The following is a 15,020-nucleotide window of genomic DNA, read 5'->3' on the forward strand; positions in this document are numbered from 1 at the left end:
AAGTGGTGGTGGAAGTCGCATGTGGCAACTCGCAAACCCCAGGGTCCGAGCCATCTATCCGCGCGACATCATAGCTTGGCCACGCCCAGCTCATCTCAATAGTCCAAGTAGACTGTGGAAGAGCCTGAAATATGTTTCACTTGGTCTTGAGCCTCCGATACCTTGGGTCTTCATTCATGTGAGTGATATCCCCAGAACGCCCGTCCAAATCGGAGAAGCTCTGCGCGATATTTCCTTTCATAGAAGTGACTTATTTCTGAACAAACGCCTTGATACCGTTTTCCGGATGTTCCAGCAAGGCATCCATATAGGCTCGGGAGAGCGGCGCAGAGAAACCGCCTCGCCTGATCAAGGACTGCACGGCGGTGTTCTGAGCAGCTAGTTCATGGTCTACCCGTCGGCTATAACAGGCAGTCAGCGCAACCTCAAAGACGTGTTTTCAGCTACACCATTAACTTTGAATAAACTCACAACGCATTGTAGATCCTTGCGTTTGTCTTCTGCGCCAGCTCCATAGCCGCCTCGATGTTGATTAGACCCACTCCATGTTGAATCCGAAGCAACATGTTCATCTTCGCATCCATGTTTTGGAGCGCAATTTCTATTTGAATCCCGACGACTTTCAAGTCCCTCTTCTTTCTCATAGAGGATTTAAGGCGATCGTCATCCCACAAAAATCCCTGTGTTACAGATCAGGGTCATATCTTAGATCATAGGAGACGTTAGATTTTGAGTTCCTACTCCATTTTGGTTGAGGGTATTAAAAATATACCGCTTGAAGTCGTTGCAGGTCATTTTTCTGGCTTCGCCATCAGCACCTTGTTGTAGAGACGCTGCGTCGTTGCTGATAGTCGAGGCTAGAAATTCTGTCATCGACTTTGGATACTCGGAGAATCCAACAAGTGAGGGCCATACCATGTTCCTGAAGAGGCTTGGGGGGGTGGGGTATATAGAAGACACGGCAAGGCGAGACCTCGGTACTGGCAGCGACGTGAGGTAGAGAAGAGACAGGCGAGCGAACTTGGTGAACCTGAACATCAAGGCGACTCTGAGACTCCGGCAGCCGTTGCTGGGGGAATATATGCCGTCCTCCGAAAGCTTTCATATCCGGTCTGAGATTCTGGGCTAGCGCAGGCAGATTTCTCACAGTAAACATTTTAGTATTAGGAACAGGGGGTTTCGTGATAAATCAGGCTCTTAGATCACTGGTTCGCGTTGAACGACCAATGAAATTCCCCTCATGTGATTCAAAAGTGCAGGCTGCCTCTTGCGGACCACCAGGGATCTTTCAGCTCCTTTCCCCCAAATGCTTCCCGGCCCATTCCCAGATCCTTTCAACTTACAAGAATCACCAAGTCTTGGCTCGGAAATCAGACAACTTATACTTCAACCCGTTTCTTACATCGTCGCTATCGCGACATCTTCATATCGCGTACAACATGTTCACCCATGCTCCCCTCAACAAAGATCGGCGAGAAATCAGGCTCGTCCGAATCCGCCCCTTGCCCGACGGACAAGTCAGCGCAAAGAACATGATTGCACTTGACATCAAGCACGCCTCGCTAGATGAGCCCGGACTGTCATACGCGGCACTCTCGTACGTGTGGGGGAGCACCACTAACACCACGGCCATCGAAATCGAGGGCGCCTCCTTCAACGTCACGTTGAACCTCCACGCTGCGCTCAAGCAACTTCGAATGAACGCGGTAGACTCGTGGCTCTGGATCGATGCCATCTGTATAAAACAGATTGACTTGAAGGAGAAGAGCTGGCAGATCAACGCTATGCGGGACATCTATAGCGGCGCCGAAATGGTCTACATGTGGCTGGGCCCCGGAACCCAGAGTAGTGACGCGGCCATGGATTTCCTATCTCGAACTGGAAAAAGACTTCTAAAGTACCTCCCTGAAGATCTGCGGTGGGACCACGAAATTGACAGAATGCTCTACCGGTACGTCGCATTTTATCTCGGTCAGTTGACTGGAACAAACGCTTTCACCCGCGAGCCGGGAGATCCTGCGAATTTGGCAGACAGAATCCCAGTTGACTCCGGGCTGGACACGACTCCATACGAGGGCGGGGCGGGAACCTTGCCATTCTTCCCAGTGGCCGCATACGAGACCTTGTGTGACTTTTTGGCTCCCAAGTCACCATCCATCAGCACAGGCATTCGCGACCTCCTGGCTAGAGACTACTGGCAGCGCATCTGGATCGTACAAGAAGTCTGCCTGGCCCGGAACACCTCTGTAATTTCTGGCAGCAAGAGTGTTTCTCTTGACGCACTGGACGCTACCGTTGAGTTACTCTGGAGGATACGCAATATGATTCCTTACAACAGTCCGTTATTTTCTATGACTGACAAGACTATTCCGCCAAGTGTCAATTATTTAACGCCTCTGAAAGTTCGGCGTCATCGCCAAGAGGGGTTGATTGTGAATTTGGTAGATATCCTGTGGACCGCGGAGAAACCGCCAATGCGGCCTCATTACTCTGCCACGGACCCGAGGGATATTGCTTTCGGGCTGCTTGGTGTGCTTGCAGACCACGAAAGAAATGTGCTCCGGGCGGACTACTCTCTCACGCGGAAAGAGGTGTTTGTGGAAATCACGGCGACCATGCTGAGTAACCCAGTCGAGAGTGAGACGTCACCCAGCTTTGACCTCGACTGCATCCCTCCGGGAAGCCCCAACGGTAGGCTTCCTACGTGGGTACCGGACTGGCAAGAAATCGGTCGACACGGCCTAGTGACATGGCCAATCAGCTACGGTACAGGGTTCAAAGCGACTGCATCGAGACGGCAATCCCGAAGGGCGTTGTACTCTGTAGTGAGGGGTGTAAAACCAAGCATCCTACAGCGAGGCTGTTATGTCGATAGAATCACCAAGGTGATGAAACCCCACGAGTGGACTCGGCCCGATGACTACTCGCGGCCCCGATTGAACAATCCCGACGACTGGTTCCTTTCGATTGTGGAATTCGTCGGACTCGGACCGGAGGTTGGCCCTGAGGATGACTACGTTTGGCGGATGATCGCGCCTGCCAATGATTGGAACTCCCGCACGAGCATTGTGGGCATCGATGCGGTAGGCAAAGTCCCGGGGCTTCTTCGCAAGGTCATGCGAGTTCAGGACGTGAAGATTGCCGACTTGACTAGCGCAGAGATCAAGTTCGTCTTCGACAACAGCAAAGACGGAAAGATGGATGACGAGGCTCTAGAGCTGTTTGGGCGAAAATGGAGGTATCACCTGACTCATCAAAACACAAATCGAACACTTTTCAAGACAGCAAATGGGATGCTTGGTCTTGGGCATGCCGGGGTAGAGGTCGACGATGTTGTGACGTTGATCTGGAAAGTACCTTCGCCAATCATCCTAAAGCGGCGGGTTGAAGGGGGCTTTTACTTCAAAGGAGGTGCAAATGTAGACGGCATCATGCATGGAGAGTTCCTCGATACCAAGCCGGGTGAAGTGGAGTTTAGAATATTTTAACGTCCTCGTGTTGGAATCGGGCCATGTGCTATTTGGGATTACAGGTCTACGTCTGACTTCTACTCAGTGGTCTGCTGATTTTTTCACTCACAATCCTTGGGGGTAACACCCGATCAAGACGTCATTCGGGTAAATGGGATGGAAGACATCACAACACCGGCAATACAGCGAATCAACCAGAAGCAGAATCAACTTGTAACTTTTTGTCTCATTAACATCAACAACATGTCGACATTCGTGAACATCTTTCCTCCCCTATATCTAAGAAACCCAGTAATGAAACCGGGGACTCTAGCACTGGAGCACTGTGGGAGGGTTCAGAACCATCCCCCGCGTCTCTGTCTCTCTCTATCTAGCCTGTGTATGGGATCAAAAACTTTTATAATAAAGCCCCGACCTCCAAAATATGACAACGTAAAAGCCCGTTCTCCTCCACCCACCCCTTTTCATTTTTTGAAATCCCTCGGCCCCAGGAGCCAGATGAGAGAAAAGATGAAAAAACTTTGGTCGGGTCGCCGCGGGAGGACAAAAGGGGAGGGGGAGGAAAATCATTCATTTCCATTCATGGACACATACAGCCATTTTCTTCACACTCTTACACTCTCACACACCAAAAAAGTTGGAGGGTGTGTCGCGTGATTTCTGCAATTACGTCGACCGGGGGAAGACAGCCTTGCCAGCAGCCTTGGCGGCGGCGAGGGCGCCAGACAGGCCAAACTGGGAAGAGAAGCCGTCGATGCGGTGGGTGGCGTTGAGGTTCTTGACGACGACCATCTGGAAGCAGGTGGCGCTGCCCTGGCGGGAGGCGATGACGGACCAGGCGAGGAAGAGCTCCCAGATGCGGTACCACTTCTGGCCGTACTTTGCGTGGACGGTCTCGGAGTTGCCGAGCCAGTTACGGTACCAGCGCCAGAGGGTGCCCGAGTAGTGGACGCCGACGGTGTCGATGCTCTTGATCTCCCAGCCGGCGCTCTCGAGGCAGCCGACGTAGTTGGCGAGCGGGGTGGAGGCGTCGGCGCCGGGGAAGATGTGCTTGTTGAGGTAAAGACCCCAGATGAAGTCCTCGTACTGCCAGGCCTTGCGGAGACCAGAGAGCTGGACGTACATGGCGCCGTCGTCCTCGAGCATGTCGTAGCACTGGCGGAAGAAGGTGGTGAGTCTGCGAATACCGACGTGCTCGCCCATCTCGAGCTGGGAGATCTTGTTGAACTTCTTGGTGGGGATGTCGCGGTAGTCCATGCAGAGGATCTGGCTCTGGCTCTCGGGGATGCCGGCGCGGCGGAGGCCGTCGTTACCCCAGGCGGCCTGGTTGCTGGCAATGGTGGCCCCGGTAACCTTGGCTCCGTAGTTGACACTGGCGAACTTGGCGAGGGTGCCCCATCCGCAGCCAATATCCAGCATGGTCTCGCCCTCCTTCAGGCCGAGCTTCTCGCAAACGACGGCCATCTTGTTGTCCTGCATCTCCTCGAGTGTCTCCTCGCGGCTGAGGTCGGAGAAGAGACCACTGGTGTAGACCATGCGGGGACCGAGGAAGTAGGAGTAGTGGTCGTTACCCTTGTCGTAGGTGGGCTTGATCTGGTCCTCATCCTGCTGGCGGGAGTGGAAGATGACATCGGGAGCGAACTCGAGGAAGATGAAGCGGAACAGGGAGTAGGTGAAGGCGAAGTTGGACCAGTCGTGGCGGTACTCGAGGGCGTCAAGGAGGTCGCCGTTGATGTCGACGAGGCCCTCGGTGTAGAGCTCAGCGAAAGTCTGGATGGGGATCTTGTTGCGGCCGCTGTACTGCTTGCGATCCTCCTCGTTCTTGAAAGTGAGGTAGTGCTCGACGGGGCGGCCGGGGAGCTTGGCCTTGTCGTTGATGCGGGGAGAGAACCTTGATGAAACGGTCCAGAAGGCGATCAGGAGAGGGACGACGAAGAGGATGAAGAAGAAGATGAAGGTCTTGAGACCGCCGCCGAAGATGCGGGTGACCCAGAGGGGAACACCGGCGAGAACAGCTCCGAGTATCCAGTTAGAGAAGGATTCATTGCCAGGGCCCTCGGCAGGAAGAGGAGGGTTGTTGATGGTGGGGTACTGGACAGGAGAAGGTCAGCTTTGGGTCCGAGACGCAGGGAGACAAGACAATTGAGCTTGTTTGTGATCGTTCGCAGTCGATTGAGTCAATCCGCGGGATAGGGGTTTGCTGGGAGGGAGAGAGTGTGTCCTTACATTGGTGGTCTTGACACCGCAATCCTCGCCAGTGCTGAACGTAGAGGGCTTCGCGGCAGGGGTCGCGATGAAGGTGATGTCACCCTCAAGCTGCGCGCCGTCCTTGCGCTTTTCGTCAGCCATGATGGACGATGTAAGCTGATGGTGCTTTGTTAGAAAGGAAAGCTCCGCGGTTTCGATCTTTCTCGCGCGCAGCTTCGTTTTCTAACCGCGTATCGGGATACAAAGGAGGAAAGGTGGTTGGAGATGTAGTTGGAGACACCGCCTTGGGAAAAGGTGTGGACAGATTTAAAGCTGGAGCTGTTTCCGACGCGGGTCGCGACCACCAACAGAATTTGGGGGGGCCCTGGGCCCTTTTCGGGGGCTACGAGGGGCCTACGGGGGATGGTAACGGGGTGGTTTACTTGGCTTCTAGCAGCGTTTCTGTCTTGGCCTAACCGCATTGTGTGTTTCTCGGACGCCGCTGGGTCCGCTTTTGTGGGCAATTTTATGCAGGGGCGCTGATAAAAGAGGGCAACGTCGCACACAACTGGCTGAAGCGCCCCTGGCAATCCCAAGGACCCCTGCGGGCAATGCACCGCCAAGTCAGTTGAGGCCACGAAGTCACCAAATGTCAGGAAAGAATTCACGAAAAAAAGTCTTCACCGCCCGGAGGCCGGAGGGGTAGGGGTGGCTTTTCTGGCCTTTCTAGACCGTCCAATCCTCCAAGGTCTCGACATTCCCCAGATCTTGGTTGAGACTTGATACCTTGGCCAGTGAGTGAGCCACACACAACACAGGTGGCAGCGTTGCACAGAACGGTAGACCGTAGAACCTAACCATCCAATTTCACCCTTTCGGGTTGTGGGTTTTGATAGCCCGGGCCTTCAACAGGACCTATCCATGTTGAGTCTTGAAATGATGATGGCCACGTTGAGCCAATCAGACAATGTCAATTTGCGAAACCAGCCAGGCCAGAATGAGCGGTGATGGGATTCAATCATGAAGTAGCGAAATAACGCCTCATTGTAATTGTGCCGTTCAAATATGCATTTTACCTTTTTGCATGATAGTAAATGCTGAATCCGATTTCGGCCGAGAAATGGCACGAGCCCACCTCAGGGTCCAAGAAACCTTATCTCAAGGTGCCTTATCAAATGGCCCAGATTGCTCCGGATCCGATCCGAAGTCCATCCGGGTTCCCGGGTCTCGGGACGGCATTAGTGGATGCATCGACCGGCATTGTGGAGCCCGCCGTTGCCGACCCAAGTCGCACTCTAGCAACGTCAAGCCCGGCCCGGGTCCGAGACATCGTTACATTGCAGACGGCGCTGGGACTTCAGTTGGAAGGATCCAATGACCTGCATGGCTAGAAAGGTAAATGCCACTCAAGCCAATCAGGAATGCAGCCTTTTGAGTGGGTCACCAGTCACCAACAGGGCGTAACAGGTCCGGTCCAAAGTTCCAAAGTCGCTGATTCGCACATCTTTAAGACGTCTTCAAAGTGCTCTCTATAAGTACACCTACGTAGGTACATCAAATTTAACCAGATCGAGTTCTTTATCCATAACTCAACCAACAGTACCATACTACCTTTGTTCCAACATTTCCAATTGCTCAGATTCCAAATCTCCATCACCACACACCAATATGTCCCTCTCAATCCACGAAGTAGCAGCCAGCGCAGTCCAAGCCAGGTCCCGCATCGCCTCTCACATCTACACCACCCCCCTCCTCCCAGCCCGTACAACAGGCCGCGACACCAACGCCCAAGTCCTCTTCAAAGCAGAAAACTTCCAACTCACAGGCTCCTTCAAACTCCGCGGCGCAACCTCCAAAATCTCCGCATCCCAAGCCCCCGACTCCGACTCCCACAACAACAGCAGCAAAAAGCTCATCACCGCCTCCTCAGGAAACCACGGCATCGGCGCCGCCTACGCAGCCAAAGCCCTAAACCGCTCCCTCACCGTCGTCCTCCCAGAAACAGTCTTCCCCACCAAACTCGCCAAAATCGAGTCCCTCGGCGCGACCGTCATCCTCCACGGCGCAGAAACAGGTCTCGCAGAACAACACGCCCAGAAGCTCGCCGCCTCGGGGGAGTACACCTACATCTCACCCTACAACGACCCCCTCGTCGTCGCAGGGCAAGGCACAATCGCCCTCGAGATCCTAGAACAGTGCGCCGCCCAAGGAATCCCCCGCCTCGACAACATCTTCATCGCCATGGGCGGCGGGGGACTCATCAGCGGCATCGGGTCCGTTCTCAAGGCGTTTGCTCCACACGTGAAAATCTACGGCGTCGCGGCGACGAATTCCCAGGCTCTGGCGGAATCGATCCGCGCTGGGAAGGTCGTGGAGACGGGGCATTTGCCTACGCTTGCTGAGGCGGTGGCGGGCGGGATGGACGAGGACTCGATTACGCTGCCGCTTGCAAAAGAGGTGGTGGATGGGGTTGTTGGCTGTAGCGAGGAGGAGATTGCGGATGCGATGAGGAGGATTGCGATGGAGGAGAATATGGTTGTCGAGGGGGCTGCTGCGTTGGCGCTGGCCGGGTTTGAGAAGGTTAAGGGGGAGGTTGCGGGCCAGACGAGTGTTGTTTTGCTTTGTGGGGGGAATGTTGATCAGGGGGTTGTGAAGAAGATTATCTATGGCTTGGAATAGTTGCAATGGGTTGCGCGTGGACTTTTGCAGACTCTGTCTCTGTGTAGGTGTCGGGATGCTTGATATGCAGGGTAGGCGTCGAGAGTTTTCTCAAGGCTAAGCCCGAGCTGAGAGCCGTAGACTCAATAGAACCAAGCCCGGAACATGTTAGACTTCCAATAGAGAGATACGATATGCTGGGTACGAATTATTTACGTATTAGGAGCATTGTAATTCCGAGTCTACCAGGGCCACTGTGCCCCTCCTTAATAATGTCAAGATATATCCAAAACTCCACGACACCAGAGCTTGACGAAACCAACTTACCCAAACCTCATCTCATCTTACATCCACATCAGATTCCGGCTCTGCCTCCGATTCTGCTGCCACAACGGCCTCTCTTCAGACCCATCAGCCCGATGGCCCGCATTCGTCGCCCCAGCGCCAGCGCCGTAAGGGCTCCCGTCCGTACCCGAACTAGTCGCTCTGTGTCCTCCCTCGCCACCGCGCCCGACAGCATCATTGTACCCTCTAGAAAACTCCTCCATCTCGCCCTGGTGCGTAAGGGGTGTATCGTCCCCCGTCGACCGGGACGCGCCGGACGCAGAGGCGCCGCTGGCGGGATTATATCCACCATGGGGTGCGGACGATGGCGGCGTGGTGGCGGAGCGGCCTCCGCTGATGGAGGTGGTGTTGCCGTGGGCGCCGGGCATCATGGATGGGTGGCCGTAGCCTGCCTGGTCGAACATCATCTCGCCGCCGGGTACGGGTGCAAAGTCCTTTTGGTTGGTTTGGGGGCTGCGGGGAGGTTAGTTTCGTTGGTTCGATTATGGATGATCGTGGATGGGTCTGAACTTACACATAAGTGGGACCTTTGCCAGCGCCAGGGCCGAGACGCTTGTTACCACGCTTGCGCTTGCGCATCCAGAGTGCCACAGAGACGAGGGCCACAAAGACTGCGCAGCCGCCGATGACACCACCGATGATGCCCCCGTTACGTCTCAGTCCTGCCGCGGCAGCCTCGGCGTTCACTGGAGGAGCGCTGCTAGTAGCCGCTGGGGCAGACGAGGTTGACGATGCTGACGACGTCGTGGAGGTCGTTGAAGATGAGCTGGTCGTGGAACTGGTGGATGAGCTTGAAGTTGTAGAGGAACTGCTCGACGAACTAGAGCTACTGGAGGAAGAGCTACTCGACGAAGCGGTCTCCTGTCTCGTGACGAGGCCCGAGATGTGCGTAATGGCCACAGTAGTGCTGAGTCCAGATGCCGTGGCAGCAACAGTCGTACCCTGACTTGTGGTGCCGCACCCATACTGGTAGGCGCCTCCATCAAAACTGTTGCGGTAGCAAACATTGGACCCCTGGCAAGTGAATATGTACGGATCCGAAGCTGTCTGAGTGGGGCTGTTCTCGTCGACACAGCTCGTGTAGACACCCGTGGTACAGGCGGCGCCGTTCGGGCAGCAGCCGATGGCCGAGACGGAAGCGTCCATGGCGCAGTGGGAACCAGCAGAGCATGTCGCCGGCAGATTTGGGTCACCGCCTAGGTAGCCACAGACTGTGTTTGTGCTGTCGTCCTGCCTCCTCATAATACCCAGCCATGGCGCCGGTGTTGCCAGCGGCCAGTTACGGACGTCCAGTGTGCGGTAGGCAATGTGAGCTTGAGGTTGCTCTGTTTGGCGGGGAAGAGCACCGGCTTCGGTCAGGGCGAAGATACTCGAGAGAAGCAGTATCGCGGCGGTAGGCGGTAGCCGCGCGAAGCAGTCGTTCAACAACATCTTGTTGTAGGTGCGTAACACTGCGAGATCGTCTTCTTACTCCTAGCTCGACCCTTCCTGGGACTTCCGTTCCTTTTCCGTGTTCCAAAAGGTGACCTCCGCTGAAGAATGGGATGAGTTATGACGAGGGATGTTGCTCAATGGTATCCATATAATTAATAACAGAGCAAAGAGACAAAAGAGACTAGGAGAAGGAGACGTAAAATCTAGAGTGATGAGTAAAAAGGGACCAGGATAGGCAAAACAGGAAAAGAATGAGAAAGAAGAAACTGATGCAGACGAGGGATTGGGCGAGGGAGTGTAATTTAGATCGGAACAGGGACCTGTAGAGGGTGGAGGAGGGGGGTGTTCATCCTCCGGGCCCCCGGGGGGCGACGCCAACGAGGCTGACGCTGATTGGGGAGCCGTGTTTCAAGGATCCTCCGATCGTGAGCATACCAAGATTCGACCATCACTCGAGAGAAGAAGGGGAAGAGGGGGCAGCCGCCCCTCCAGGGCCCCAAATGCAACAAGAAAGCATGCTTTACCGTCGTACTACAGGCCGCAGATTCGCACCGCTCGGGGCGTTACCGGGGGTCTGAAGATCTCTTGGGATCACTGGGGCCTTTGGGGCCTCTTTGGAAGGGGACGTTTCTGCCGTGTACCGTGGCGATGAGAGACAAGCGCCCGCCCGGGACCAGTCCGTGCGGATCTGAGAACCGCGCAGGCAGCAGAAAGGCGAAGGAGGCTCGGTGCCGGTGAGAGTGCGAGGTGATGCTAGTGAGTCGAGCTACGGGTGCTACGTAAGAAAAGAAGGATTGGCAGACGGGAACTAAGAAGAAGAAGAAGGGACACCAGGAACAGGCGGAAAGCTTTGGGAACTTTTTTTTCGCTCGCAATTTGCTTCTGCCCACCTACCGGCCGAGCGAGTCGCTCACGGTTTTCGACTGGCCTGACCTGAGCTGGTCTGAGTATGATTCTAATTGCGCGATGGGGAAACAATAAGACATGACGGGAGGCCCGGTTGTGGTTCGTGATAGAGTGATCGTCTGGTTGGGCTCGCTCGACGCTCGCTGCGCCCCCGGCTGCAGACTTCTGCGCATGGCTCCCGTGTCCTCTGCAGGAGGTGATACAGATCATACAGGCACAAGACAGCGGCTGGCCCCCAAGATGCCAAAGCTGCTGTTTCTCCTCTGTTGGAACTTTGAGGTTGTAGCTTGGCCCCGCCCTCCCCCTCTCTTTCTCGTCATCATGGTCCGGAACGATCTTGGGGGCGGCTGTTGGTCTTTCTTTCCATGGTCCTTTGTTCTTTCGAGGGACGCCCAACTAGTCAAACCTGCATGTTGGTTTGACCGTTCGAGTTCAAATGGACAGGGATGAGAGAAGAAATCGTGGAAGAAGTCATTCGATGGGGGATATTGAAGGAGTTAGGGACCCAACGGGAGAAATGGAGTTGGATCGTTGGATCGTTGGAAGGAAGTGGGTTTGGGCCAGAAAGCAGGGGCCGTCGAGGCGCGTTCGTCCTCGCTTGTTTGCGCTGCCTCCACCAAGCCAGATCCTCCGGACATTACATAATGAATTCGCACCGTATTGCCACATAGTTCTTGCAGCAAGAGCACAGTAGCACAGTGTCCGGTGATCGCAGGCTGGCGGCAGTCATGGTGCTTTTTTTAACACGCGCTAATTCCCGCGCCGGGTGGATCCCCGTGGCGATGCTGTCGAATCGTCGAAACAGGTACGGGATATCTTACCACCTTACCTAATCAGGGTCTCACGGTACGTCCACACCCCACTACATGACGGGAGAGGAACACCAACTAAGGTTCCCTTGCGCCTTTTGAACTCGCGGCAGCAGCAGCAGCAGCATCATCATCCAAACCTGAAGTGCGATGAACTTATCACAACCCTCCAAAGCTTCACTTGTGATTACTCGCTCAAGATTCAGAGAACAGATGTGCCGACATACTGCACACGCAGTCCATTCCATTCATGCATGCATCTCAGAAGCAACGCTGTGTTGTTTCATGACGATATTCCCAAGAGTCCGACTGGTGTCAAAGTGAATCAGATAGGTACCCAAGGCAGGTAAGAAGCGTGTCCTCGGACACATCAGTACTCCATCTAAACTGCCAAAACGCCCGAGCTAGTCTACGCTACACTGATTTTACACATGATGCCACTGTCCAAGACAAGTGTACCTTGGCTCGGAAGAGCAGCTGCCTTGTTCCCCTCTAGACATGATGGCTTCCCCTAGCGCCAGTCCTGTCATCGCTGTCATATTCATCCGCCGCCAACGGTCTCTCCTCCATGGCAACATAGTCACCCTCACTATCCACCTCCAAGCCCGCCGCCTTCTCCTTCTTCTTCTGCTCCCTTGCTGCATTCTTGGCCAGCTTGGACTCCCTCTTGGCAGCCTTCCTCTCTAGCTTCACCTGCTTCTTCTCCTTCATCGACAGCCGAGGGAACTCGCTGTTCTCGCCCCTGAGCACGATACCCGGATGCACAGCGTTGAGCAACACGAGCGCGAGCACCATCGGCAGTGCGTCGAGCCCGAACGCGTAGTTCTCGTTTGTCAGAATCGGGTTGTTCATGTTCGCCCCCGGTCCGAACTCGACCAACCGAAAGATGATCCGGATCTCCGCGAAGAAAGAATAAGTGTCAGCTCAGTCCGTTCATCCCGTCTTCTTGTCAAACATGTTCTGTCATGCAGGGGTGGGTGGGTGAGTAGGTAAGGAGGCGACTAAGAAAAGAACTCACAATGATGAGAATCAACACCGCAAACATCACCAACACCATGGCCCCGATCCGTTTCAAGTCGAGGTCGAATCTTTGTGCCCGCCTCATCTTGACGTAGAAGCGACCGATGAGCCCGCAAAAGACGACAATAAAAGCGAGCTGCAAGCCGCACCCAATCATGTACACCTGCTTGCCGGTCCGCAGGATGGGGTCGTCCGATGCCGCCTCCGTGTTGGACATCATCGCGCCGCCCGCCCCTTGCACCAGGAAGCAGACGACATCCATTGTCACAAAGATCTTGGTGAGGGCCGTCGCTTTGACGCGGAACACGCGCTGGTCGGGCAGGACGAAGTACACGAGTCTGGCCGAGAGCATGTAGGCGAATGCATTGATCCCTGGACGGCGTCAGCTTCTTTCAAACTTGGCCTGTGGATTTTCGTCGCGCAGATCTGATACGAAGCGATGTGGGAAGAAACCTACATAGTGGAGCAAGTAGGAACAAGAGCTGCCCGCCAATCTGGTAACCCATCTGCTGTTGGTCTCTGGCGCCGAGGGATCGAAGGATGAAGGCTATCAGTTCCCACGACGCGCCGACGCAAAGAACCCAGCAGAATCTCTGTCTCGGTGTTAGTTTTGAAGCTATTTGAAATTGAGGACGAGCAGCATTGCGTACCTTTCTATAAAGAATGGCTTGGGTAATGTGCGCGACAAACGACAGGCCAAAGAGAACGGCAAATGCGATGTTGCCTTCAAAGCTGGGGTCAAAGGCATAGTACGAGTTGCAGGCGTCGATCGGGACGTGTCCGTACTTGCCCGGGACTGCCGTTGTGCATGATGGCAACGAGTCGGACGAAGTCACGCTCGCGGTAGTCGCACTAGTAGATGTTGGTGTAGCCATGGTTTTTCTACCAATGAGTTGTGTGTGGAAGCTTGTTATCTTAATCCGTCCGAACTCACGTCTGAAGTCGTGGATATTATATCCCACTTCCTCCACGAGCGTTCGCTGTGCGGCATGACAGACATTCATCACGAAATGCAGAATGAGGCTCAGTTCTGGGACTTTGGTATTGGCTTGCTTCGTTACTACAGCGCCGTGCCGCGTCACTGGACGAAAAGCCCCATGAATCCTTCGAGAAGCTAGGCAGCCACCAATTGGGCTCGGTAGAGCACCAAAGTTCCGGTTGATTGGGGCGTAAATGCCAAAGTTCTTAAGCTCAGCCAGCCTAATGACTGATAACGTTCCGCAATTTGGCGGCTGGCTCATCCACCACCGTGACGCGGCTCTGTTAGAGACGCTGCATCTCTAGTGCTGAAGCAGGTCCACGGCGAAGCTCAACACGTGCACAAGGCGTCCAGGAACAAAAGATGTGTAGATCGATAGCAGAGACAAGCCTATTTGGTGGGTACGGCCAGAAGCTCACTTGCCTATTTCGAAATTTCTCTGGCTTACGAGTGGACGATTGGAAGCCAGGTGTGGCCTGGTGAGAGAAGGGTCCATCGCGAATGCCACGAAAACGTAACATAAATCGAGGAATGGATGCCGTAATGAGCTTGGCATCAACCGCCTCTTGCGATTATGAGGCATTCACTTGGCACTGTGGACTGTACGATCTTGGGTCATGTCTCACTAGGTGTATCTTGTATGAAGAATAGTCTCACTATGGGACCAAGAAGAAATGATGCCGTTGATAAGCTCAAGTAGCTGGCGTCACAAACTGTGTGATGTTCCTGGCGATGTGCAGAAGGCGAAGCTTTTTTTATTCTTAGCAAAGAAGCTGCTCACCTCACCCAAGGTACTGTGTACCAACGCTAGACCCTATACAGACGGAGACACCTGCACGGGCCAATGGCAGTCAGTTGATCCGACCCCGCGCAGGTCTCCACTAAAGTTCCTCGTTTCCAGTAAAAACAGGGTCCACTTTACCCCTGTTCTGCGCCGCAAAGACCTCCCGTCGCACTCCACTTTGACACTAGTTAGAGAAGCTCAGCTATCTTCGTCCTCGGCCGACCGCTTCTCAGCATCCTGTTTTTTTCTCTCTCTCTCTCTGTTAACCGCCTCGTCTCGCGCTTGCAACCGTGGCTGAGTTGGGATCTTCTGCTTGCTGCTACTGCATGTCGTTGCCGTTGCTCGTTTGCTTCCGCAGCTGCAAGTGAGAAATTACGCGGCATACCTTTAGACCTGACAACCAGATCAACCACGGCGCGCTGACCGCT

At 54.5% G+C, this 15,020-nt stretch overlaps 5 protein-coding genes across 5 annotated transcripts; 2 read left to right on the top strand and 3 right to left on the bottom strand.

Annotated features, from left to right (window-relative positions):
* Positions 1–1,439: 1,439 nt before the first annotated feature.
* N0V96_007342 (uncharacterized protein) lies at positions 1,440–3,488 on the top strand (the record flags this gene model as incomplete). The annotated part of the gene is made up of 2 exons (XM_065757997.1): positions 1,440–2,704; positions 2,876–3,488. 2 exons carry the CDS (start codon positions 1,440–1,442, stop codon positions 3,486–3,488), a joined length of 1,878 nt encoding a protein of 625 aa, XP_065613520.1.
* Positions 3,489–4,136: 648 nt separating this feature from the next.
* On the bottom strand, positions 4,137–5,819 carry MT1 (Sphingolipid C9-methyltransferase 1; the record flags this gene model as incomplete). The annotated part of the gene is made up of 2 exons (XM_053191484.2): positions 4,137–5,561; positions 5,697–5,819. The coding sequence occupies 2 exons, from the start codon at positions 5,817–5,819 to the stop codon at positions 4,137–4,139; spliced, it is 1,548 nt and encodes a 515-aa protein (XP_053051046.1).
* Positions 5,820–7,325: 1,506 nt separating this feature from the next.
* On the top strand, positions 7,326–8,336 carry N0V96_007344 (uncharacterized protein; the record flags this gene model as incomplete). Its single annotated transcript, XM_053191485.2, has 1 exon — positions 7,326–8,336. The coding sequence occupies one exon, from the start codon at positions 7,326–7,328 to the stop codon at positions 8,334–8,336; it is 1,011 nt and encodes a 336-aa protein (XP_053051047.1).
* Positions 8,337–8,659: 323 nt separating this feature from the next.
* On the bottom strand, positions 8,660–10,091 carry N0V96_007345 (uncharacterized protein; the record flags this gene model as incomplete). The annotated part of the gene is made up of 2 exons (XM_053191486.2): positions 8,660–9,113; positions 9,175–10,091. The coding sequence occupies 2 exons, from the start codon at positions 10,089–10,091 to the stop codon at positions 8,660–8,662; spliced, it is 1,371 nt and encodes a 456-aa protein (XP_053051048.2).
* Positions 10,092–12,301: 2,210 nt separating this feature from the next.
* On the bottom strand, positions 12,302–13,181 carry N0V96_007346 (uncharacterized protein; the record flags this gene model as incomplete). The annotated part of the gene is made up of 2 exons (XM_053191487.2): positions 12,302–12,706; positions 12,828–13,181. 2 exons carry the CDS (start codon positions 13,179–13,181, stop codon positions 12,302–12,304), a joined length of 759 nt encoding a protein of 252 aa, XP_053051049.2.
* Between the last annotated feature and the right edge of the window lie 1,839 nt (positions 13,182–15,020).

Source organism: Colletotrichum fioriniae, assembly GCF_027942845.1.
Source record: "Colletotrichum fioriniae strain IMI 355084 chromosome Unknown scaffold_8, whole genome shotgun sequence".
NCBI classification, from domain to species: domain Eukaryota; kingdom Fungi; phylum Ascomycota; class Sordariomycetes; order Glomerellales; family Glomerellaceae; genus Colletotrichum; species Colletotrichum fioriniae.